General features: G+C 37.6%; 2 protein-coding genes across 7 annotated transcripts; both read left to right on the top strand.

The window, feature by feature from the left end:
• Window positions 1-410: 410 nt before the first annotated feature.
• Window positions 411-5850, top strand: LOC143892327 (small ribosomal subunit protein eS24z-like). 6 transcript variants are annotated; one of them, XM_077396858.1, is made up of 7 exons: window positions 411-669; window positions 1071-1193; window positions 1411-1516; window positions 1593-1634; window positions 1769-1939; window positions 5525-5611; window positions 5712-5850. In XM_077396858.1, the coding sequence occupies exons 3-7, from the start codon at window positions 1442-1444 to the stop codon at window positions 5751-5753; spliced, it is 417 nt and encodes a 138-aa protein (XP_077252973.1). In that variant the 5' UTR covers window positions 411-669; window positions 1071-1193; window positions 1411-1441; the 3' UTR covers window positions 5754-5850. The 6 variants fall into 6 exon arrangements, with proteins under 6 accessions (XP_077252973.1, XP_077252970.1, XP_077252974.1 ...); XM_077396859.1 differs by lacking the exon at window positions 411-669 and adding an exon at window positions 694-984; XM_077396855.1 differs by lacking the exon at window positions 1071-1193 and having other exon boundaries at window positions 413-669.
• A 3723-nt stretch (window positions 5851-9573) lies between these two features.
• LOC143892326 (large ribosomal subunit protein uL18-like) lies at window positions 9574-22951 on the top strand. Its single transcript, XM_077396853.1, has 9 exons — window positions 9574-9716; window positions 17970-18039; window positions 18129-18220; window positions 18310-18436; window positions 18518-18597; window positions 18690-18806; window positions 20686-20820; window positions 21015-21184; window positions 22648-22951. The coding sequence occupies exons 1-9, from the start codon at window positions 9714-9716 to the stop codon at window positions 22757-22759; spliced, it is 906 nt and encodes a 301-aa protein (XP_077252968.1). The 5' UTR covers window positions 9574-9713; the 3' UTR covers window positions 22760-22951.
• The last annotated feature ends 527 nt before the right edge of the window (window positions 22952-23478 follow it).

Here is a 23478-nt window from a genome sequence, read left to right as displayed (position 1 = left end):
ATTGTTTAACTAGACTAGTTACTTCCAGCACGTGGCACAAGCGGAGGGTGATTCAGACCATTGATCGAGTGGGCCATCCCAAAAATTGTAACCGTTAGATCATCATAATACCCAGATCCACAAATAGAGGGTCGGAGCAATAAATGGGTATTTATTTCCTTATTGGAGCCCCGTTGACGGTTGAGAATGAAGAACACAGGCTAGCTTATTTTGAACAGGTTCAGAACCCCGGATCACTCGTCCAGACCCAGTCAAGCTTCGTCTGGACATTCTTTCGATGTATACCCCCTCAAGTAGGAGTGCAACTACGGGTCGGGTTGGACCGGGTTGAGGATGGCCAACCCTAACCCAACCGGCCTCCAAATCGGATTGGGTTCGGGTATAGGGCCAAACAAAAAAATACAAGAAAAACAATATAACCCTAAGAAAATCATGACAAAATTAGAGGAAGGAGGTCGGGTTGGGGTCAGATTGCCAATGCCTCAATCCTAATCCAACCCGAATTAAATTGGGTTGGCTTTTCCCAACCCAACCTAACCCAAGAAAATGCCAACCCAACCCAAGCCAATATCGGGTTGAACCCCGACCCAAGTTGCACCAGCCCTGTTTCGAATAGTAGGGAAAAACCTTACACTGTACACTTCTCGCCAGCGGAGACCCTTAATTCTGGTACTGTCCCTCTCTCTCTCTTCTAATTTTCATGGCGGACGTATTAAATCCGAGGGATTTTTTTTAATATTCTATCCCACCAGGATTATGGTTTTTGGGTTGCATGTTTCGCCTTTTTCTTTTCACAATCATCATCCAATTTTAGGGTTTTCGCTTGCATTTCGTTATAAATTTTGAAGGTTTTCTAATTCTCTGATTGAAATACAGATTTTATAGCTAGGAGTCTTTTCACCCATTCTTCATTTCTAGGGTTACAAGGTCTTCCTTGCCTTCTTTTTAGCTGTCTCTGCCTCTCTTTTTTTGCAGTCAAGATTGGTATGATTTTGTGTTTGCTGTGACATGTGAGATGCTATTTGATAACAAATCTATAAATTTCTGCTCTAACTGCATTGAAAACGTAGGTTTAATAAGTCTGATGAGAAACCAACACAAGAAGATCAGACTACAGTATTTAGATCTTGGACTTCCCCCTTGTTTTGATATCCCCACACCTCTCAAAATGGCAAACCCTTCACATTTACAGGGTAATTGTCAATTGATCCGATGGTTATGATTGTCTGATAGGTGCATCATATTATTGGGCAGAGACCCATTACCATGGTCCCCGCCGGGTGATTGATTCCGATCACCATACACTTGTATGGTGGATTTTCGTTCAGGGCTGCCATTGTTCTTTAGTTATAGGTTTTAGGGTTTGTTTCTGTTCTGTTTGTTCATTTGAGTGCTTCTTCTAATATACAGAAGAAAAGCGGGCTTTGGGTTCGAAGCAAACATGGCAGACACCAAAGCTGTAACGATTCGAACCAGAAAGTTTATGACTAATAGGCTGCTCTCAAGAAAGCAGTTCGTAAGTCTTCTATCGTTGAATCTACACAGAAGAAACAAGTTTCAATTTTGTTTAACCTTCTCTTGATTTTACACAGGTCATCGATGTTCTGCATCCGGGTAGAGCAAATGTTTCCAAAGTATGGCGTTTGCTTTTGTATCTCTTGTGTCTTTTTGTGCAGATCAGTAGTTTTTTTTTGTCTATGGTACATTGTTTTATTTATTTTTTTGTATTGAATGCGTTTGTTTATGATCCTGTTTTCTAGTTTCCAAGGCTGAGCTGAAGGAGAGGCTGGCAAAGATTTATGAATTGAAGGACTCAAACTCAATATTTGTATTTAAGTTCCGTACGCATTTTGGTGGAGGCAAATCGACAGGCTTTGGGCTGGTTTACGATTCTGTTGAAAGTGCTAAGAAGTATGAGCCCAAATACAGGCTCATCAGGGTAAATCTATCTCTGCTTCTTCTTTAACATCTTAAATGCCTTAACATATCTGTTTGTGTTTCTTGAAGGGTCACTATGTTTCTCTCTATCTTTATAAATGTAGACAACCAATGCCCTGGTTTCTTTCCTGTATGTATGAAGTATGATATGTCAAAGGCTTAGGGTATGTTTCATTGTCACACTTTCTGGGAACAAGGCCATTCATGTCTGATCAATTTGCGAATGTGATGAATTTATGTGGAGCTGAGCTCATCTCATTTCTGTTTTGGGCAGAAATGAGCTCATGTTGATTGATCTGCCACATTCTTGGTGAAAGCTGTAGTAGCCAACACACCAGCCTCAGAAATACTCAAATTAGATGATAGTCCTATTACCCCATTCATGTCTTTTGTCACACCCAAACAGCCCCTTTGCAAATCCGCGGGTAGGGATCCTGTGGAACCCTGATTCCCCTCACCCTCGAGAATGTGATGAGTTGGAGTTCCACCACCCATGTCCATTTTCAAAATTGGCAGGAAACGTCTTTAAAGGGCCCCATTCTGATTTTAATAGCAACCAAACAACGAATTGTGCGGGATCCAAGAAACTCTGCTATTATGTTTGTGTTATTTGCAAACGAAACAGCCTCAGAAGGGTTTTTAATTCCAAAGATAAGATTATTAAATGCATTTTTACTGATGTTAGTTTCTTCTTTTTTTGGGAGACGTTTGTCCTCGTTTTATTTGCCCTGGATGCATTATGTACTTGAATGCTTGTTCATGCATTAAGAAACCGCAATTTAGGAATATTTTGTTGAATTATTTTGGCCTATCGCTATGCATCAATTGTTCATTTGGAATTGTATTTCAAATTTAATCATATTGATGATGATCACATGCATGTTGGTCAGTTGTTAAATATTATGGTGAAGAGTTAGTGATTAATGGTAACAAGAGGCAATTGGATTTTCCTTTGTCGGGTCCAGTCACAAAACTAAAAACTGATTCAATTATTGATGGGTAAAACTTACTCATGTTCTCAATGGTGCAGTGATTCTTAGCATATGAACTTCACTATTGGTGAGACAAATTATGTAGGAGATAGATTCATTGAATCAGAATCGAAACAATTCTTCTTTTTTCATTTTGAAACGATATTCCAAAATTTTTTGTAGAATGATGATTCTGTTGTCAAAAATGTTCATCTGGCTGGGAGATTGTTTGTTGCCCCAGAGGGTGACTGACCTTGGTATCAAGAAGATCAGATCCCAAAATGATGTTCTTTTGGATAAAGTATGACTGTGATGCTCCATCCGGTACCCCAGAGCCTTTGCACACATGCTCTGACATACGGGTGGTTGCCGCAAGACAAGACATTGTGCGGAAGCGCGGAAGCAATAATATTCATGTTTCATCATAGTGAGAAACAAAGCAAAAAAAACAAATTATAAGTCTTCCATGCATGAGGAAAATGAAAATGAGATATCATTCCTTAATTCCAAGTTCCTACAACATAGTCTGGTGATCAAAACACTCTAAGGATCTAAGTCCCCAAAAATTAATACAGTCCCCAAAAATTAATACTGATCTGCCCTACAACAAAAGGTAAAATGACCAATAACCACAAAAAATCCACGAACCAAAAATCCACGAGTCAGGTTTTCAAGTGTTTCAAGATCAAGTGGGTGCTTCCCAATTTGATCGGAGATCTATGGTTGTGTTGGCACATTAGAGGCTTCGGCTCTATGGATTGACTCTTTGGCATCTTACCTCTAAGGCAGTGTTTTGGGGATTATGGTCATAAACGAATACGCGGATCTTTGAAGATAGAGCTGCTCCCTACGTGTCTAGCTCAGAAAGCCAAAGTTCTCAATTGCATTGCAGGCCTCGCAATACAAATCCTTCAGAGGCTACTCTTTTTTATTGCTTCCTGCGGCACCCCTTTGCTTCATATTTCCCTTGGCAGAAGGTCTGGAGCTCGTTAACTTCTAGAATCCAAGCCTTTGGATGGATGGCCATGTAGGACAAAACCTATTCTATGGACAAACTTCAAAGACACAAAGTTCAGCTTGCAAATAGGTGCAGCCTATGTGAAGAGGAAGAATCCTCTGGTCATCTCTTCATCCATTGCCTGAGTCGCATCTTACATTTGGAGTCAGGTTTTCAAGTGGTTCAAGATCCAAGCGGGTGCTTCCCAATTTGATCGGAGATCTATGGTTGAGTTGGCACCTTAGAGGCTTCGGCTCTATGGGTTGACTCTTTGGCATCTTACCTCTATGGTAGTGTTTTAGGGATTATGGTCACAAACGAATGCGTGGATCTTTGAAGATAGAGCTGCTCTCCCTACATGTCTGGCTTAGAAAGCCAAAGTTCTCAATTGCATCGTGGGCCTCGCAATACAAATCCTTCAGAGGCTACTCTCTCGATGGCATCATGAGAGTGTGGGGAACGCTTCTTAACAGCTTTGTGTTGAAATCCAAGGTAACTGCCAAATGGAAACCTCCTTCGGTTAGCACGCTCAAGCTCAATGTCGATGGTTTGCTCCCTTGGCAAACCCAGCAATACAGGGGCAAAGGAGGTTCTTAACAGCTTTGTGTTGAAATCCAAGGTAACTGCCAAATGGAAACCTCCTTCGGTTAGCACGCTCAAGCTCAATGTCGATGGTTTGCTCCCTTGGCAAACCCAGCAATACAGGGGCAAAGGAGGTGTTTTCCGTGATCTAGGGGCACCACCATCCTCTCCATTCCCGGCCCTATAGGTCCTACTGATTCCTCTAAAGCGGGGAGATTCGAGCCATTCATAGGGGCATTTGCATCTTTCTTAGTCAATTGGGGGCAGCTAGTGATTGAAGGCAGCTCTTCCAATGCTTTGTCCTGGGCTTCTCGCAAGGGAGACCGCTCATTGAGGCTAGGCCAGTTAACAGACAATATAAAAGTGTTGCGCATAAATAGATCAATCTCCTCCCATATCCCTAGAAGTGCAAATGACTTGGCGGATCGTCTGGCAAAACTGGATGCACATAGGGACTCCGTATATGGGGCAGTCCTTACCCCCCCTGAATGCATTTGTATTTCTTATATTTCATTTAATTTAGTCAACAGTTTCGAAAAAAAAAAAAAAGAAAGAAAGAAAGAAAGAAAAAGAAAACCTAGTGGGATTACAGCTTAACAGATATTGTTCGGCATGTGCTTGTGGTGGAGGGAGACTCGTCAAATTCTTATACTTGGGCGAGTGGCAAGTCCCTTGTGGCGTTTTAACGAGATCAGGAACATTATATCATGTTATCAGCAATGCTTAGCATGTAGGTACTCTTCGTAGTGCCAATGGGTTAGCTGATCTGCAAGCTGAGATGGGTGTATCTAGGGACTTTTTATATGGGGCAATCTCTGGCCCCATGTAATTTTTTTTATCTATAATTTTTCTTTACCTTTGAAAAAAAAGGACATCCCTATCACTGCAGATATTGATTACTTTTTTCATCTGTATAACCTTTGGAGAAACAAGTAGAAACTTCAAACATATATTTGTCAGTGTGTGTAACACATGGTTAATTTGCTCTTTCATACATTTCATGTTTCTGACCATTTGATGTGTCCATGTTTGGCAGAATGGGCTAGATACAAAGGTGGAGAAATCAAGAAAGCAGATGAAGGAAAGAAAGAACAGGGCGAAGAAGATTCGGGGAGTTAAGAAGGTGAAGTAGCAGTCGATTTTCCTTATGTTTCATATCGCTTTTTTATTTCGTCGTTCTCCTAAAATTCTTTTGCTATTGTTCTTGTGTGTTTCATAAGCAGACTAAGGCTGGAGACGCAGCAAAGGCAGGCAAGAAGAAATGATTTGGCGTGCTTGTTTCTCATTTTAGGTTGATTTTGGCATTATTTTACTTTCCATGTCTGATCTAAAGTTGCTAAAATATTAAGTCATTTGTTTGGAGGTTTTGAGTGAGACTGCTTTTTAACAAAATATTACTTAAAAGAGATTTCCTTCAACCTGGACAGATTGGGTTTTAAGGGAGACTACTTTTTAACAAAATATTAGTTCAAGAGAAATTTATTTCAACTTGGACAGATTTATCTAAATCCCTTCTTCAAAGGGAACTTTTTATCATCATATAATTTTAATACAACATTCCACAGTCCCATCGATCATCATTCCTATGGTTTTCATTCTATGGACATGTTTTTTTGCCTACAGAAAAACATTTTATTTTTCTGTGGTTCATCAGTATATAGGAAGAGAGGCTTATCTCTTCCGGATTATGATTTTATTCTGTTTGGATGCTTTCAAATTCTATCTTGGAAGATTCTTTTCATGGAAAATTAGTTTTTGGGCATTTGGATAACTCATACCCCATTGAAAATGTTCCAATGGAGGTAAATAGAGGGTAAAACATTCATTTATTCCCAGGAAAAAAGTGGTGGTTGTTCCGGTGGCCAGAAATTGTAGACATACCCCTCATGAGGGGTATGTAACCGACCCCTCGCCTGCCATTTAACCCTACATGGGGTCACTAAAACATTAGAGAAAATCAAATACCTTGCACATTGGAACAACGGAAATCAGTTCGAGGTTAAAAATCAATGCAGGAAAAGTAGACACCTCGCTGTACACCAAAATGGATTACTCTTTTGTATTTAGTTATTTACCCGCACTGGAACAAATCGTCAGGAAAAAAGACTTCAGTAAATGCATCAAATATCTGAAATTGTCTTCATATGGTGGTTGAATTTCGGTTCCTTGCTTCATTGCGTGTAAGGTCCAAAAGGCATTTTTGCCTTTAAGTGCAAATAAAGCATTGAGAAATGTCATCTTCTTCTCGTCTAATTTTTTTTCTTGTCTTTTCATATTTGCAACTCTAAATAAGGAGAAAGAAGAAGAGGAGGAAGAAGAAGGAAGAGGAACTGATGCCGAAAAAATGGAAGGGGCCGTCTTTCCTCTTCTTCCTCCTTTTTTCAGTTGCAAAGAAGAAAAAAATAAGGAAATATTAGAGAAGGAGAAGAAGGTGACATTTTTCTATGCTTAATTTGCATTTGAAGGAGAGATTGAAGAGGTTTTAGACTGAGTAGTACTAAGACAGAATATAAAAATGTTTTAATAATGTAAAAAGGTGGGATGAGGATGTAATAAATATGACTGGACAGGAGGTATCTAAGAGGGATATCTTTTGCTATCTTGGTTCAATTCTACATAAGGAATGAGAGATTGAAGATGATGTTAACCATAGAATAAGAGCAGGTTGGTTGAAGTAAAAGCTTGCATCAAGAGTTCTGTACGACCGTAAAATCCTACCGAGTTTAAGCGAAAGTTTTATAGGACAGCTGTGAGGCCAGCTATGCTGTACGACTCAGAATGTTGGGCTACCAAGAAGCAGCATGTGTATAAGATGAGTGTAGTGGAGATATGAATGCCTAAATGGATGTGCGGCCACACAAGGTTTAGATAGAATTAAAAATTAAGACATTCGTAAAAAGGTGGGCGTGGCACCAATTGAGGAAAAGATGAGAGAGCACCGCTTAAGATGGTTTGGATATATCCAACGTAGGCCTTTGGATGCTCCGGTGAGAAGAGGCAACTCGTGCCAAATTGGAGTAAAAAGAGGTAGGGGCAGACCGAAAACAACTTGCGTAGAAACAGTGAGAAAAGAATAGATAGCTAGGAGCATAATAGAGAACATGACCATGGATAGGATAGAATGGAAGAAAATGATCTACGTAGAAGAACCCAACTAGAGCTAGGATGAGAGCCGGATAGATTCATTTCACATTCTTCATGAAATTTCGAAAGGATTCATTTAGCCGACCCCAACTTGTTTGGGACAAAGGCTTTGTTGAGTTGAGTTGAGAATTTGCATTTGAAGGCAAAAAAAAAAAAATCTTTCGGCCTATACAATGCCTTACAGTAGGGAACCGAAATTAAATCACCACCTACGGACAATTTCAGTTGTTTGACACATTTATTGAGTCTTTTTTCCCTTTTCATAATATGCCCTAGAAAAAAGATGAATCTTGTTCAGATGGCAGTGGAGGCTTAATATATGTTGCAGTACGTGTCAACATTTAAGGGCACAGAGACTAATGGGTCTAATAATATTCAAGGTGTATGGAGGATAGATAGACTCTATTGTGGATTTAGTACCTCTAATGTATAAATGCACAATTTAGCCTGTAATTTTGTAAGAACTAGGAATAAAACAATCACAACAAGGATTCTTATCTTGTTAATTAAAAAAAAAAAAGGTATTATTAATTTGATCTTAAAGCCTATCTTTGGCAATCCCTTCACACACACACACATATATATATATATATATATATATATATATATGAGAAAAGTGTAGCTACACCGACGCCTTAAAATACAGTGGGCCCCACATTGTTTCGGTGATGCAAACTATTCATGAGATGGACCCTCACATAGATAGGGTGTGCCTAAAAACTCAGCTCCATAGGATCATCCCAACCCTACGATCTGTCCATTTTTGCCTCCATAGTTTGAAGGGTTGGGATCATCCAATGGAGCTGACTTTTTGGGCACACCCTATCAATGTGAAGGCCTATCAAATGAATGGTTTGGATCACCCAAACAATGTGGGCCCACTGTATTTTAAGCCGTCGGTGTAGCTAAGTTAGCTACACGTATGTATAGCTTCACTTAACTTTAATATATATATAGAGGAAAGTGAAGCTACACCGCCGGCTTAAAATACAATGGGCCCACATTGTTTTGGTGATCCAAACCATTCATTTGATTGGCCCTCACATAGATGGGGTGTCCACCAAAAATCAGCTCCATGGATCATCCCAACCCTTCAAACTGTGGAGGCAAAAATGGACAGATTTGTGAAGGTTTTTACACATTCATTTTTGCCTCCACAAATCGTAGGGTTGGGATGATCCTATGGAGCTGATTTTTGGTGGACACCCTATCTATGTGAGGGCCAATCAAATGAATTCTTTGGATCACCAAAACAATGTGGGCTCATTGTATTTTAAGCCGGCGGTGTAGCTAAGTTAGCAACACCGGCGGTGTAGCTTCACTTTCCTCATATATATATATATATATATATATATATATATATATATATATATATGAGAGAGAGACTCAACATGCATGGATTGTTTCGAATATTTTTATTATAAGAAACATGTTTCTAGTCTTAATAAAAATCCATGTTAAAGGATGGTCATTTATTTTTGATAGATCCTTATGAAAGTATGGTCATTGTAATATCTAATGTTAGGTGTTTTGCAAAGTTAAAGGAAAAAAATAATAATTTAAAGTTGTTCAGACAAAAAACAACTCAAATGGTCTTTAAAGATTGGTAGGAAGGGATTGAGCCTCTAGCTCAACGGTCAAGACTTGGAGGTTGGAGGCTCAATCTCAACTTACCTACCAAAAAAAAATGATTGCTATGAAATGGGTGATATGAGAAGGCCCACTTATTTTGTTGATCGAAACCATTCATTTAGTGATCTCCATCATGGATAAGTTATGTTACAAAAAAAAACTTTTTGAGAAGATGATTATAGCCCTCTCATCTCACTGGTGCACAAACACAAGAATTGGAATCGTTAACCGATTCCCGATTCCGGCAATCCAAAGTCACGACCGCACTTTACCATGACACTGGAATCAAATGAAGGATATTTTGGGTCTTTCATTTTATAATGGCTGTGACGGGATTAACTTTCCCAATCCTGACCGTTGATTTCTTTCACAAATAGGGTTGGGTTTAAAGAATCTCTTCGTTTCTCCTCTCGAAGGCCGAAGAAACGAAGTAGAGCAGATCAAACATAATGGTGAGAAAAAATCTTCATTTCTACTTTCGGTCTCTTTCATGTTTTGATTCTACCTCTTCGATGATTTATATGGTCTTAGCTCTTTCTGTGGGTATTGGATTTCTAGTCTTTTTATATGTTTCGTAGTCATTAAGATGATATTCATAGCAACATGAGGTGCTTCTTTGGGACTCGCAATTTTTTATTTATTTTTGGGTTGTTTAGATCTGTCTATTTTGATGTTTTTAGGGTTTTATATGGCCGATTTAATGTTCTCCAAGATGGCCATAGCTACTGTATACAGTTTTATTGCCTTTGAGTTTGTTGTTTTTTTCTTCTCTCTCTCTTTGTGATAACTAGGTTCTTATGAATTGCCCAGTTCAGTGTCTTTCAGATATCTATAGACTCTCATTTCAACTTATTTAAAGCTTTTTAAGGGCTATTTTGATTCTAATATCTGTTTTTTTCTCACAAAATATATCAATTGTATGTTGATTGGCACTGGAAAGTAGTAAATGGATATTTGAAGGTCTTACAGGGTTTGCCTGTTTATTGGGGTTTAATTTAATGTGGTAGCTATGTAGGGTTGATATGGATTGTCAGAATGTAGGGTTAATATGGGTTTGCCAGAATGTAGTGTTAATACAGGTTGCCCGAATTTGGATGCATTTTTTTTTTCCCATTTTTTATCGATACATCTATGATTTATTTGTTAATTTAATGGCTTCTTTAGTTCCACATAGAAACTTGCAAATTTATTTCAAGGTTTTGGGGCCTCTTTCTGATCATCTCTAAGGGTCTAACTCTGGTTGACATGGTTTCCAAGGTCTGTGATAATATTGTGCAATATTTTATTGCAAATTTAGGCGTTTATGTCTGTTCCTTGCCTTGATATTAACAGTTAAATGAGAATTGTCTTTAATGGATTTGCATATCTATGGCAGACAATTATACTTTATCCGATTTTTGGGGTCTCTTTTGACCGTCTTAGTAGCTCTCATTAGAAGAGATAGCATAGGCAATATGTTTGGTGATTTATCCGGCCTCCAAAGCCACTCAAGTGCTCCTCTCTTTTTATATGTTTTATTGCTTTTTATATTACTTGTTAGTCGGCTATCTATGTAATTCGCTAGTTCTTTTTACTGTTCAGGTTATTCAATGTGTTTTTGTGCACTCAACACTAACACTGTCAATAATGGTTTGGATTGAGGTTTTTGAATCCACTGGACTAGTAAATGAATTTCTTCCTTCGATTGTTTTAATTTTTCTATTTTTCGTCCAAGTTTGCTTCCTTGGTGTCTAGTCAGGGGTCGAGGCTTTGTTTAGATTTCACACGTACAGATCTGAAGATTAACAGGTTTTTACAGCAATAGATTGAACAACATTTGAAATACTCAAGTTTGAATGCGGCTGATATAAGCAACAAGGAGAAAAAAATGGCCGACAGATCTGAATTGCAATTGACAGTCAGATCTTGTCTGCTGTGAATGAGGAATTATGACCTCAGTTTCAACAATTCGACAATAAAAACTCACTATCTTACATGATCTGAATCGTAGATAATTTTTTTTTTTTTTATAAAAAACGAACTTTGAATTTTCTCTGAAAGGAGTGGCAGATTTTCAGGAAAAATTCCAGCAGATCTGAATTTTAATTGCTATTAGAATTTCGAATGGAAACCGAAACCAATGAGGGAGAATAACGATTACAAAGTTTTAATGAAATGGATCTTGCACTACGACAAGATTTAAAAGACAAATCAAGTAAAATTAGCAGGTTACGTACTAAAGAACATTGCTACTTTCCGTATAGGAACACTCTTCAACTAGAAACTTTTCCAAGACTCCTCTTGCTGAGAATCAAAAGTCCTTGAAAAATTAGAGCACACCTCTATGTTGAAGAACGAAGCGTTGACCATTGAGCTAGAGGTTATTTCGGCTTCTATATGATATTGCAAGCCTTTACCGTCTTCAATCTCAAGTTGTTCTGCTAAGGCCATGTCCTCATCGGTATCCTATAGTGATTGAAGGATACACAAATGCCACTTGGATAATTGACAGTGATTTTTTGTGGATATACATTTACTCTCGGTGGAGGAGCTGTCTCATCTACTTCTAAAAAGCATACATGCATAACTAGTTCTACCATAGTAGTAGAATTTGTTGCATTAGCTTTTTATTGTAAAGAGGCAGAGTGGCTAAGGAATTTAGTCTTAGAAATTCCATTTTAGCCTAAAGCTATGCCGGGCATTTAATCATGTCTATGTATGTAAGTCTAGACATACATGACTTAGGCATAGTTATGTTAGGCAGTTACTCACTAATAGTGTTGTAACTATTAATTTCATGAGGTCAAACCAAAATTTGGCTGATCCACTGACGAAATGTCTTGCAAAAGATTTGATTTATAAAACATCAATAGGGATGAGACTAAAGCCAATAAAAGATTATCACTGATGATGAAACATAAACTCAATGCTTGAAGAGTCATCAATTCCTGAGTTCAAGGAGATAATGTACATCATACATAGTGATTGCATGTATTATAAAAGATTCAATCTAACCATCACAATGGAAAGTTCATGGTACCTGTAATGCTTACAGGAGGAGACTGAGCTTATAAGCTCTTAATAAGCTTATAACATGTTAGTGTTCGAGTTCTTTAGTTATAGGTGCACTTTTGGCCATATAGATTTGCTAGTTCAAAGATATGTATTCTATGCCTTTCTAGTTAATTTTGATATATTTTCACTAAGTGAAAATTCAAATCTTGAGACTCCTTCGTTTATGCATAAGAATTCAAAGTCTGATCAAGTATATATTTTCTTAGATTTTATAAATGGAAGGGGATTGTTGAAAATTTTCAAAATAAAGTGTTTTTGAAAATAATTATTAAAATAAAAAGTTATTTTAAAGATGAATGTTTTTCAAAGTGGTGTAGAAAGGCTTGTGGGTAGACTAAAAGTTTAATCCCACATGGAAAAGTGAGAAGAGTGGAGAGGGGTTACTAAGTATTCCTCCACTTTAGACATTTGCTTTTAAAGCATATGTCTTTTGCGATGGTAGGCCTTTGAATGGTAGGAAGTACCATTTGCACACAGGTTCATAAGCTGTAGGGTGCAAGAGGTGTATAATGACTCTTTTTGACGCACCTTGCACTTCACAAGTACACATTATCGTGAGGTGAGATTAAACACCTTAAAATTTTTCCTAGTTAGATCTTGATTGTTGATCATGATTTGTGTTGTCTTGATCGGTTGGTGTGATCAAACGAGATCGTATGATGATCGGATCGGATCGATCATAAGCGGGTGCGATCTGGACCATAAGACTGCGCTGAGATGCAGATCAACTATCTAACTTGTTCGAGTGAAATATAGACCGCATGATTTTGACTAGACGCATACCAACTCTCGGAACTCAACCATGTGCGATTTGGGGTCAAGATTATAATCATATGTGTACCAACAGTTGGAACTCAACCAGGGGCGATTTGGAGTGCAAGATTGTAATAAGACATTCACCAATGGTCGGAACTCAACGTCTCAACCAAATGCAATTTGGAGCGCAAGATTGTAATCAGACGTGTACCAACAATCAAAACTCAATATGGAGCAATCTAGACCATAGGTTGGTGATTAGTCGTGATCCAATGGCCAAATAACCATTATGGGGTGGATCGAGGTTTACACTAGCCAATAGTCACGATATGGAGTTGGTCTGGACCGTAGAATCATGATTGAGCATGATCTAACGGTCAAATTTCTGCCCGCATTGAGTTCGAACGTTGGTATGCATTTGTGTGCGATCCTGTGGTCCAAATCGATATCATCAGATTTCCATACAATTTTGTATGATCTCGCCAACCGATCAAGATCAACATGTATTAAGGTCAATGATCCAGATCTATTCAACAAAAATTAAGGTGTCTAATCTCACCTCCCGATGTTGTGTACGTGCGAAGTACAAATTATGCTAAAAAGCCCCACTATGTGCCTCTAGCGCCCTATAACCCACTACCCTTGCCCCGTGTGCGTGCGTGTGAAAGCACTGTCCTATGACCAACCATTGCAAAAGACAGGTGCTTTAAAAGCAATTGTCTTGAGTGGAGGGATACTTAGTGGCTCCTCTCCACTCTTTTCACTTTTTCATGTGGGACTAGACTTTTAGTCTTCCTGCTAGCCTTTCTACACCACTTTGAAAAACATCCATATTTAAAATAACATTTTTTTAAACTATTTTCAAAAACACTTTATTTTGAAAATTTCCAACAGTACCCCCCTAGAAGGTCTATTAAAAGACCATAAATTGGAGTTGAGCCTCTAGCTTGACTGTTTAAGGTTTTGTTCTTCTAACCTTGAATTTGGAGGTTCAAACCCAGTTTACCTACCAAAAAAGACCATAAATCCACCATTTGCTGCACAATATGAAATTAGTGTGGTGATTACTGTAGCATTTCCAAAGCCTTCTACACTCTCTAAAGCCTTTCTAAACCCTCTTTCTCTTTTATTTTCGTTTTCCTCTGTGGTTAGTTATTTGTTATTCTGTAGATACAGAAACAAGTGTCTTCCTAGACTTGTCAAATTCAATGGTGTTTTGGATATGTTTCTGTTTGTGCATAACGTCAATAGAAATTCTATTGGTCTTGATTGTAACTTGGATGCAAATTCGTGGAAACCCTGTGCATCTCAATTCTTCAATTGGCAGGGGGAATATTGTCTTAAGGAAAGCGACTAGAGTAACACACCTTGAAACCATTTTTTCTCATCATTTCTCACCAAACATTCTCCATCCCCTACCGCATTTTACTCAACACAGATTGCCCCTTTTTGTGCTGCATTTTAGAGATCTGGATCTGTTTTATGTTGTGCATTATGTAAGATTTATGAACTGTTTGTTTTGTTCTGGAAGACCTGTTCAGTCTCTCAGGTTCCTTGGCCATATAGTTGGTCTTACAGGGATTTGTATTCAATATTCCTTTTTATCGACTGTTTTGTAATACCTTTTGAAGATTATTGGGTTTAATAGATCAGAAGATAGGGTTTAGCTTTCATTTGCGGGCTAGAAATTTTCATTGATGGGAAAATTTTGGTGGCTTGGCTGAAAAGGTAAACCACTTTGCACATGACCAGATTACTACTAGTTTTGCTCAGAGAAAGATCTTCTTGTACACAAAAATAAGATGGCGAGGTATTCTAGTCTTATTTAAATATAACATTTTGTACAATAGACCCGTTATAGGGAATAATGTGGTCTATAGTTTGAGGGATTTCTTATGTGGTTCTTTGGTTCTATGGGTTTTCTCAGTTCATTTTCAAATTCAATCTATAGTCCAGAAAAAAACTCGAGGGTTCTAAATCTTCTATGAATCAACTTCAATTCTTTTCAACTAATGTTCTTCTCCTCTTTCATCTCGGTTCTGAGATCCATTTTTTACTTGGGACAGCCCCCTCACGTGCAGTTTTTACTACTATTTTATACTAGATGTGGCTGTCCCAACTCCCAAGTTAAAAAAGGGGCAAATCTATAATTTCCCTTAAAAATAATAAAAAATTAATATCATGGCATGTTTGAGCAGGAACAATCGTAAGTAAATTATTCGATCAACCTATAAAATTATAAAGCAAATGAGAAAGTAAATAGAACTACTAATAAGAGGGTGAGCAAGCTGTTAAATAGAAAAGATAACTCTTCCCGAGGCCCCTGCCAACTTCTCCATACTCCCTAACGTTACCGTTAGCCGCCACATCTCGGTTCAGGAATTAAAACCCGATTCCCTTTCGAAGCTCGCGTGATGCACGCTATCTGACGGGCTTCCCTTCTCTTAGGATCGACTAACCCATGTGCAAGTGCCGTTCACATGGAACCTTTACCCTCTTCGGCCTTCAAAGTTTTCATAATCTCATTTGAATATTTGCTACCACCACCAAGATCCGCACCGAAAATTATAATGCAAGTAATGTTATATTTTTTTTTCCAAGGTTGGGGTGGTTAAAAACTAGAATTAGAGACAAACAGAGGATGCCACTGAGGAATGGATGAAGAAATAACAAGGAAGAAGAGAATGACGAAGGTCCCAAATTCAGCTGGTCACCTTACTGCTACACCTTTGCTATTGCTAAGGTCTCATTTGCAAGATGAAGGACCCAAATTCGATATGACAAAATTTTCTAAGCTTTGGATCAACGCCAACTAGCCTTCTCTTCCTTATTCAAACTAAGTTAGAGTCAAATCATTCTCTAAGGTGGATAGGACTTTTCCAAAGCTAAATAGTTAAGGGCCAAAGAGGAGGTTCCAGGATGGGCAGAGGGCTGATAGATAGAGAAATTTCCAGATTTTTCTTGGATGATTTTCTTCCTTTTTTTCCTCTAAAACTTCAATTAGAGAAGTAGAGAGACTAGTGTTTGCATGGAGAGGCACGTGTGTACTTCCAGTCACGTGTGTGCTTGGGGTGACATGTGTGTGCTTTGTGTGACAAGTGTGTCCATGAGAGGGGGCCATGTGTGCTTGGAGTGAGGTGTGGGATAAGCTAACCGAACTCCCACCCACAATAATGATAATGACCATGATGCTCTCCTAAATGCACTTGATAACTTAGAAATACCTATCCAGCCCTCCATTTAACTAAAATCCAAGAATGCCCATGGCTTGTATTCATTTCCTATTTATCTCATGAGTAAAAAAGGTCATTTATGCCGTAGGGTTAAAAAAATATAATGACTGTGTCCTAGCATGCAATTTTTGTTTGTTTGAATGATATATCCTAGCATACAAATAAAAAAGATCTTTACAAAACTACCAATTCCCTACTATGGGTTGAATATTTACACAACCCTTTTGTGTTTTGTAAGATACTAAGATGCCATTGAAATGATAAATCCCCAAACATGGATGAGTGAAGACACGTCTACAGGACGTATTCCGCCTTGTTAAACTCGAATCCGTGTCGACGCAGGATTCAGCACAGTACCACAAGGAATCCATGCAACACAACATGTGTGCTATTTTGTTAAATTCTCGGGCTTGAGAAACTTCATAATGTTATGTAAGGTTTGAAAAGAGTTTTGAGGGGTTTACAAGGTTTCAAAATTTATGTGATTGATTTTGAGGGTTTTTACTGGTGTCCTTTTCTTCCTATAGCTTCCATGCTTTGTAGTTTTTCTGAAGGTCTCGAGATGAAGCTTTTTTTGTATGGATTTATTTCCATTAGAGGCTGGGGTTCTTCCTAGGTTTTTGGATCTATTTTCCATCAAAATATCTGTTGTTAGTTTGGCCGTACCAAGTCAATCAATTACTTGTTTGGCCACCTGAGTTGATAATAATAAAAACTTACTGGGGCAATCATATGCTCCCGAAGTGCCCTGCTTTGTGTTGGTGAGTTCCTTATACCGCAATTTGAATATTGATTTTGCCAAAAATTTACACATGGAGTAAGGGAGTAAATGGTGAAATCTTATATTCCAAGGCATGATATCACATGCATTTGTCTTAGGGTTTCAATGCTATTTTCACTGTCTTTTTGTATTCACATTTTTTTCCAGGATATATTTTGTTTGTATGCCTACTTTTTTGGCAGTTTTTTTTTTTTTTTAATTTTAATCTTTAATTTTTTTTAATGTTACTATCCCTCTGTAGCTGTAAGGTTGCTCCATTGTGACCTGGTGGTCACGGGTTCGAGTCACGGAAACAGCCTCTCTGCAAAGCAGGGGTAAGGCTGCGTACATTTAGCCCTCCCCAGACCCTGCAATGGCTGGAACCTTGTGCACTGGCCGCCCTTTTACTATCCCTCTGTAGCTATATTGAATGAAACAATGTTACATGTGATATTTCACAGTTTTTAAGGATTCCATCCAGCTTTTTGGTTGTTCATAAAATTTTGAATCCTTTTTTATGTCTTTAGAGGATGATACAAAGCTAAAGGCTTATTTTTTTGCTCCTCTTTCTCTGGTTTATTAGTTCATGTATATTTTTCTTATTAGTTTATTTTTGCCGTTGTTCCCCTTGAAGCTTTTCTGTGCGATCGTGTTGTTTGATTATGGACTTCTGCACCTCTTGGGGTTTCACGAATCTTCAAACTTTTTTTCTTGTCCTTTTTGTGGGAATTTTGTGTGTTATATTTCAATTCTGATGAAAAACCTTTCTTGTGTTTACACTTGCAGTGGTATAAATACCACTTCTATAGTTATATTAGAGTTCGCGTCATGGAAAATCTCATCTTGCATTTATTGTTGGTATACTTAAGATTTAAATTCAACACTTCTTTTCTGCATTTCAGGTCTTCGTTAAAGCCCACAAGTCAAACGCTTACTTCAAGCGGTTTCAAGTCAAATTTAAAAGGAGGAGAGGTATTATAATTATGTTGTTCCTCCTATTCAGAGTTCCTAGGTTTTACCAGTTCATTGTTTTGATGCCTCATTTCGTATTCTCTATACAGAGGGAAAGACTGACTACCGGGCTAGGATTCGGCTCATTAATCAAGACAAGAACAAATTCAATACTCCTAAGTATCGATTTGTTGTCCGTTTTGTATCCAACAATTACTCTTATCACACTTTGTTATTTATTTTCCCTCCTATTAATTTTAATGTTTTCAGCATTAATGACATTATAATTAGACAAACAAGGATATCATTGCACAAATAATTTCTGCAACCATTGCTGGTGACATGGTGCTCGCAGCCGCTTATGCCCATGAGCTGCCTCGTTATGGGCTGGAAGTCGGTCTGACCAATTATGCTGCAGGTACCAAACCATCAGCCCATAGTATGTTTTTTTTTTTTTTTGGAATCAAGATATTCTAACCATGTGTTTCATCAACATTAGCTTATTGCACTGGGCTTCTCTTAGCCCGCCGTGTATTGAAAACACTTGAGATGGATGAAGAATATCAGGGCAACATAGAGGTACATTCATTTGTTACTTTCAGTTCTAGATTTATGCTATATTTTTATAACCTTAAGAAAACGTAACATTGATATGATAATACTATTGCCAGGCAACTGGTGATGATTACTCTGTTGAGCCTACGGAGAGCAGGAGGCCATTCCGTGCTCTTCTTGATGTTGGTCTTATTAGAACTACAACTGGAAACCGTGTCTTCGGTGCTCTTAAGGTATTGTTATCATCTTATTCCTTTTTGGAATTTGTTTTGCTCTTTTTAATTCAGTGTTCTTGTCATATTATTTCCTCGCCCTTTGTTTTCACAAGGACTTCACATTTCTATTACCCATGTGGTTGATCCTGTTCGAGCATGTTTATTATTATCTGATTGTTCAACATTGATCATTAGGGCTTTTTAATTTGCATAATTTTTTAACAGTTTGAAGTTTCCCAATTTTCTCTTTTAAATGCAGTGTTCTTTTCCTATTATTTGCTTACCACTTGTTTCCACAAGGACTACTATTTTCCATCACCTATGTGATTGATTCTGTTTGAGCATGTTTGTTGTTATCTGTTTGTTCAACACTGTTCATTAGGGCTTTTTAATTTGCACAATTTTTTTTAACTGTGTGAAGTTTTCCAATTTGTATACTACGTAAAGGGAACTTTCTTTTTATCTCTTTACTCTTAATTTACTAGGATTTGTCAATCTTACAAATGACAATAAGTTGAATTCTTACCCATTTTCAAGTGTTTGCGTAAAAAATAGGAACTGCCTTGATGATTAAATGGTTTGCATTGGAATCTTCTTCATGTACAATTTATTTTTGGATTTTGTATCCCAATGACCTGTTCCTTTCTTTATTTTGAAAATATTTCATGATAAATTTAAAGCTTGCTTCATAGCTCTTTATTTCTACTGCTTTCTTTATGCTTCCCATGTATCCATGATACATGACCTGTCTATTACATTTTCATTTAATTCTTTTTTCTCACGCTACATCTATTGATATTAATTTTTGGGTTAGGTTGGTGATATCATACCATCTTGTTAATTTTCCCAAAGTTTATTACTTCTTTGTTCATTGGATGTGAGTGAGTGATTGCTATTTACCCTTGTCTTGGATATTCAAAGTATTTCCATATGATTTGATTGTTAAAAACTTGGTTGTTTTTGTTTTTGTTAGTTTAAAGTATGCCAAGCGTTTGCAGTTACTCGATTTACGGTTAATGAACCCCTGCCTTGAATATTCAACTTTGTCACAAATATCATTCTCGGGAATTTCTAAGCGAGGGAAAATCTCTGGTGTTATATATATATATATATATATATATATATATTTTCAGGTTTATATCATGAAAATGATAAAAATAAAATTATTTAAAAAATGAGGAAAATGTTCCTGAGCTAGAGCTTATCTGAGCTCTAGCTCAAAAACACATGTGGCCCCACATTTTTTGGGGCATCCAAAGCATTCATTTGGAAGGCCCTTCCATGGATAGGGTGTGTACCAAAAATCAGATCGATAGGATCACCCTAACCCAATCAAAGGTGGAGGGGAAAATGGACAGACACTGTGTGTCCATGTTTCTGCCCATTTTTTCCCTCCACAAATGGCAGGGTTAGGATGATCCTATAGGGCTGATTTTTGGTACACACCCTATCCATGGAAGGGCCTTCCAAATGAATGCTTTGGATCACCCCAAAAATGTGGGGCTACATGTGTTTTTGAGCTCTAGCTATAAGCTTATCTGAGCTAGAGCTCAGGAACACTTTTCTCTTAAAAAATATATAAATATATAAAATTTAAGAAAAAATTTAAAATAAAAATATCGTGATATTATTGCGATATGTTATGATAAAAATGAAAATATCGCTATATTTTTAAAATCTTGGGATTATTTCGGGATTTTGTCATTTTATCAAAATGTTGCGATAAAAACGTGATATTTTGAAAATATCGGAGATATTTGTGACATAGATATTCATGGTATTGCCTTATCATTTGATCTTTTAAAGCTTCATTTTTGTTGGTTTAAAGCTTGCCATGCTTTGCAGTTAGTTACACGATTTTCTGGCCAATGAGCTGCTATTTTTGGACCACTTTTAGGGAGCATTAGATGGTGGACTCGACATTCCACACAGTGAGAAGAGGTTTGCTGGGTTCAAAAAGGACGATAAGCAACTTGATGCGGAGGTCCACCGCAAGTACATCTTTGGTGACCATGTTGCTTCTTACATGCGGGTCAGACCGAAACCTTGATCCGTTCTTTTTTGCATTATCAAATTGTGGGGAAAAAATGGGGTGCATCCAGAGGGATTACTCCCGCCCTAAAAATGGGGTGGGGATACCCTATGTCATAACAAAAAATGTGGGGAAAGTATTACATCATGATTATAAATTAGGGGTGATTTTGACTGACAATAAAAGTATTACAGATGTTGATGGAGGATGAACCCGAGAAATACCAGTCGCACTTCAGTGAGTATGTCAAGAGAGGAGTTGAGGCTGATGGTATGGAAGAGCTATACAAGAAGGTGCATGATGCCATACGTTCTGACCCCACTGCTGTGAAAGCTCAAAAACAGCCTCCCAAGCAGCATAAGAGGTAACTCCAATACTTTGATATATCTGTCCTTACCCCATTGAGAATAGATACCTATGATTTAGCCGCCACTTTGAATTTATTGTCGACACACGTGTCCTGCCGTGTCCGACACGACGCGCATGTCCACCTGTGTTGACAAATGTATTGCTAGGAGTGTTAGAGTTAATGTGGGCATGTGGACACGTATTTGTGTAATAATCAATATTTTATGTGTATCCATGTGTCACCATTTCTAGACTTTTAGATGTTGCCATGTCATACAACTCGTATCCTTGTCGAAACTTGACACAAGAATCCGTATCGACAAATTATGATTATATATACTTTCTATTTTAGCCGTGTCCCCGTTTCTAAATTTTGGGGGTTTGCTGTGTCCGACACTCCGTGTCAGTGTCGGCACGCGACACTCGTGTCCGTGTCTACAAATCATAGGTAGATACTGTTTTTTTCTCTTTGCTATGGGTAAAGATTGACCACTTGTTTGTTGGAGTCCCAACGAAAATGATCCGATTGATGGTTATCAGCACAAGCATGTTTTTATATTTGCACCAACCCATCTTGTCTTTTATTATTCAAAAAGCTGTCAAATGTCATCACAGTTCCCAAAAAAGCTCTCATAAGTCAGTTAAAAAGAAAAGACAAGCTAGGTTTGTGCAATTATTAAAACATGGTTGTGCTGATATCATTTCCCTTGCATATAGATAATATATTTTTTGGCTGTTTGGCATGCTATTTAGAAGTGAGTTGCTATTGTCCACGTTGATTGTTCTCCTTACACCCATTCGATGTCTTTTTCTTGAAAAATTATTATATAAAAGAAGGGGTCACTGTCAAAAGTACAGATTGGAAATTATGGTGCCAATAGCGGGACTCCTTATCTGACTTCTTGCAATTTTTATACTAGGATTTTGTTTTAACTTATATCGGTATGGCTGTACATATTACTTTTTTTAGTAAATGTCCATGTTCGCTATTATAAAATAGGAGGATTCTATCCAATCATCTCGAGAAGATTGGGATCCATTAGCTCAAAAGCAAGTCACCCTCTCTATGATTACCTTTGGCTCTTTCCCGGTAATCTCAGAAATTCGTTAACGCCGGTCAAGGGGAAGGGTCTTTCAATGCCGTAGATCTTTGGACCATATAGAGCCAGATGACACCATATGAATTAACATCATCTAAGATAATTTTATACTTAGTTGTGATCAACCTACTTATCCTGAAGAAGACATTGTCATCAAGCAAGAGATTTCAGATTTGAAGTTTAAAAATAAGTCTTCCATTCCATGATCTACTTTAAAATTTCAGATTTAAAGTTTTAAACTAAATCCCCCATTCCATGATCTACTTCAAAAATTCTATTATTTTTTCCTCTTTAATCTCAAGCATCACCTGTTGCAAAATTAAATTAGAAAAAATCAACTATACATACTTGGTTGACTTTGCTGTTGTGTTTGTGGCAGGTTTAACTTGAAGAAACTAACTTACGAGGAGAGAAAGGCTAAGCTTATCGAGCGATTGAATGCTCTGAATTCCACTGCGGGCAACAATGACAGCGATGATGATGATGAGTAAAACTACAGAAGGCATTAAGCAAAAACATATAGCAAAATCCTTTTGTAGGACTCTTCTTACTGTTTTTCAGTTTGTATGTCTTGTATTTGGAACTGATTTCTTTCACAGTATTGTGATTGCTATATGATCTTACCCGAATTGGACACATTTTCAATTTTGATTTCGGGCTATTAAAGACTGGTTTAGTAGGAATCTGGTAGATTTTGTCCCTTTATTATGTTTTCTTTAATTGATTTTGAAGTTATGATTGCTGGCATAATCTTAGTTTTCATAATTTCTTCAATATTAGTATGTGATGTGTTGTGAAAAAATTGTTTCTGATGTGATAATGAAATCTCTTTAAGAGGCCATCATCTTGAAGGTGCAGATATCAGAATGCTTTCTACTGTTATAGAGATGTGTGGAGGCCTCTGAGATGTATGAGAATTCAATCAGTGATTGCATTCCTTGATTGTTTTAGATTTTGAGAACCGATCAGTTTGGACTCACAGTGGGTCCTTAAAATCTAGAACAAAGAGGGCCTAACTCAAATTCTCCTCTGAAGTAATAATCAAGAATCATAATAAGAAGCCCAATCCAATGCATCATTTTCTTTGAGTGCATCTGTTTGTTTTGGGCTACCGACCATCCCTCAAATCTATGATACACCATTTTCTTATTTCAATTTCCCAATCTAGTTTTCCAGGTAGGGAGATCATCTCAAACGTGGGGAGCCTCTT

Source organism: Tasmannia lanceolata, unplaced genomic scaffold (genome assembly GCF_043159265.1).
Source record: "Tasmannia lanceolata isolate RefF3 unplaced genomic scaffold, GAP_Taslan_0.1 ptg000015l, whole genome shotgun sequence".
Classification (NCBI taxonomy): domain Eukaryota; kingdom Viridiplantae; phylum Streptophyta; class Magnoliopsida; order Canellales; family Winteraceae; genus Tasmannia; species Tasmannia lanceolata.
The sequence above is the reverse complement of the archived record's forward strand: the minus strand, read 5'-3'. Positions and strand labels throughout refer to the sequence as shown.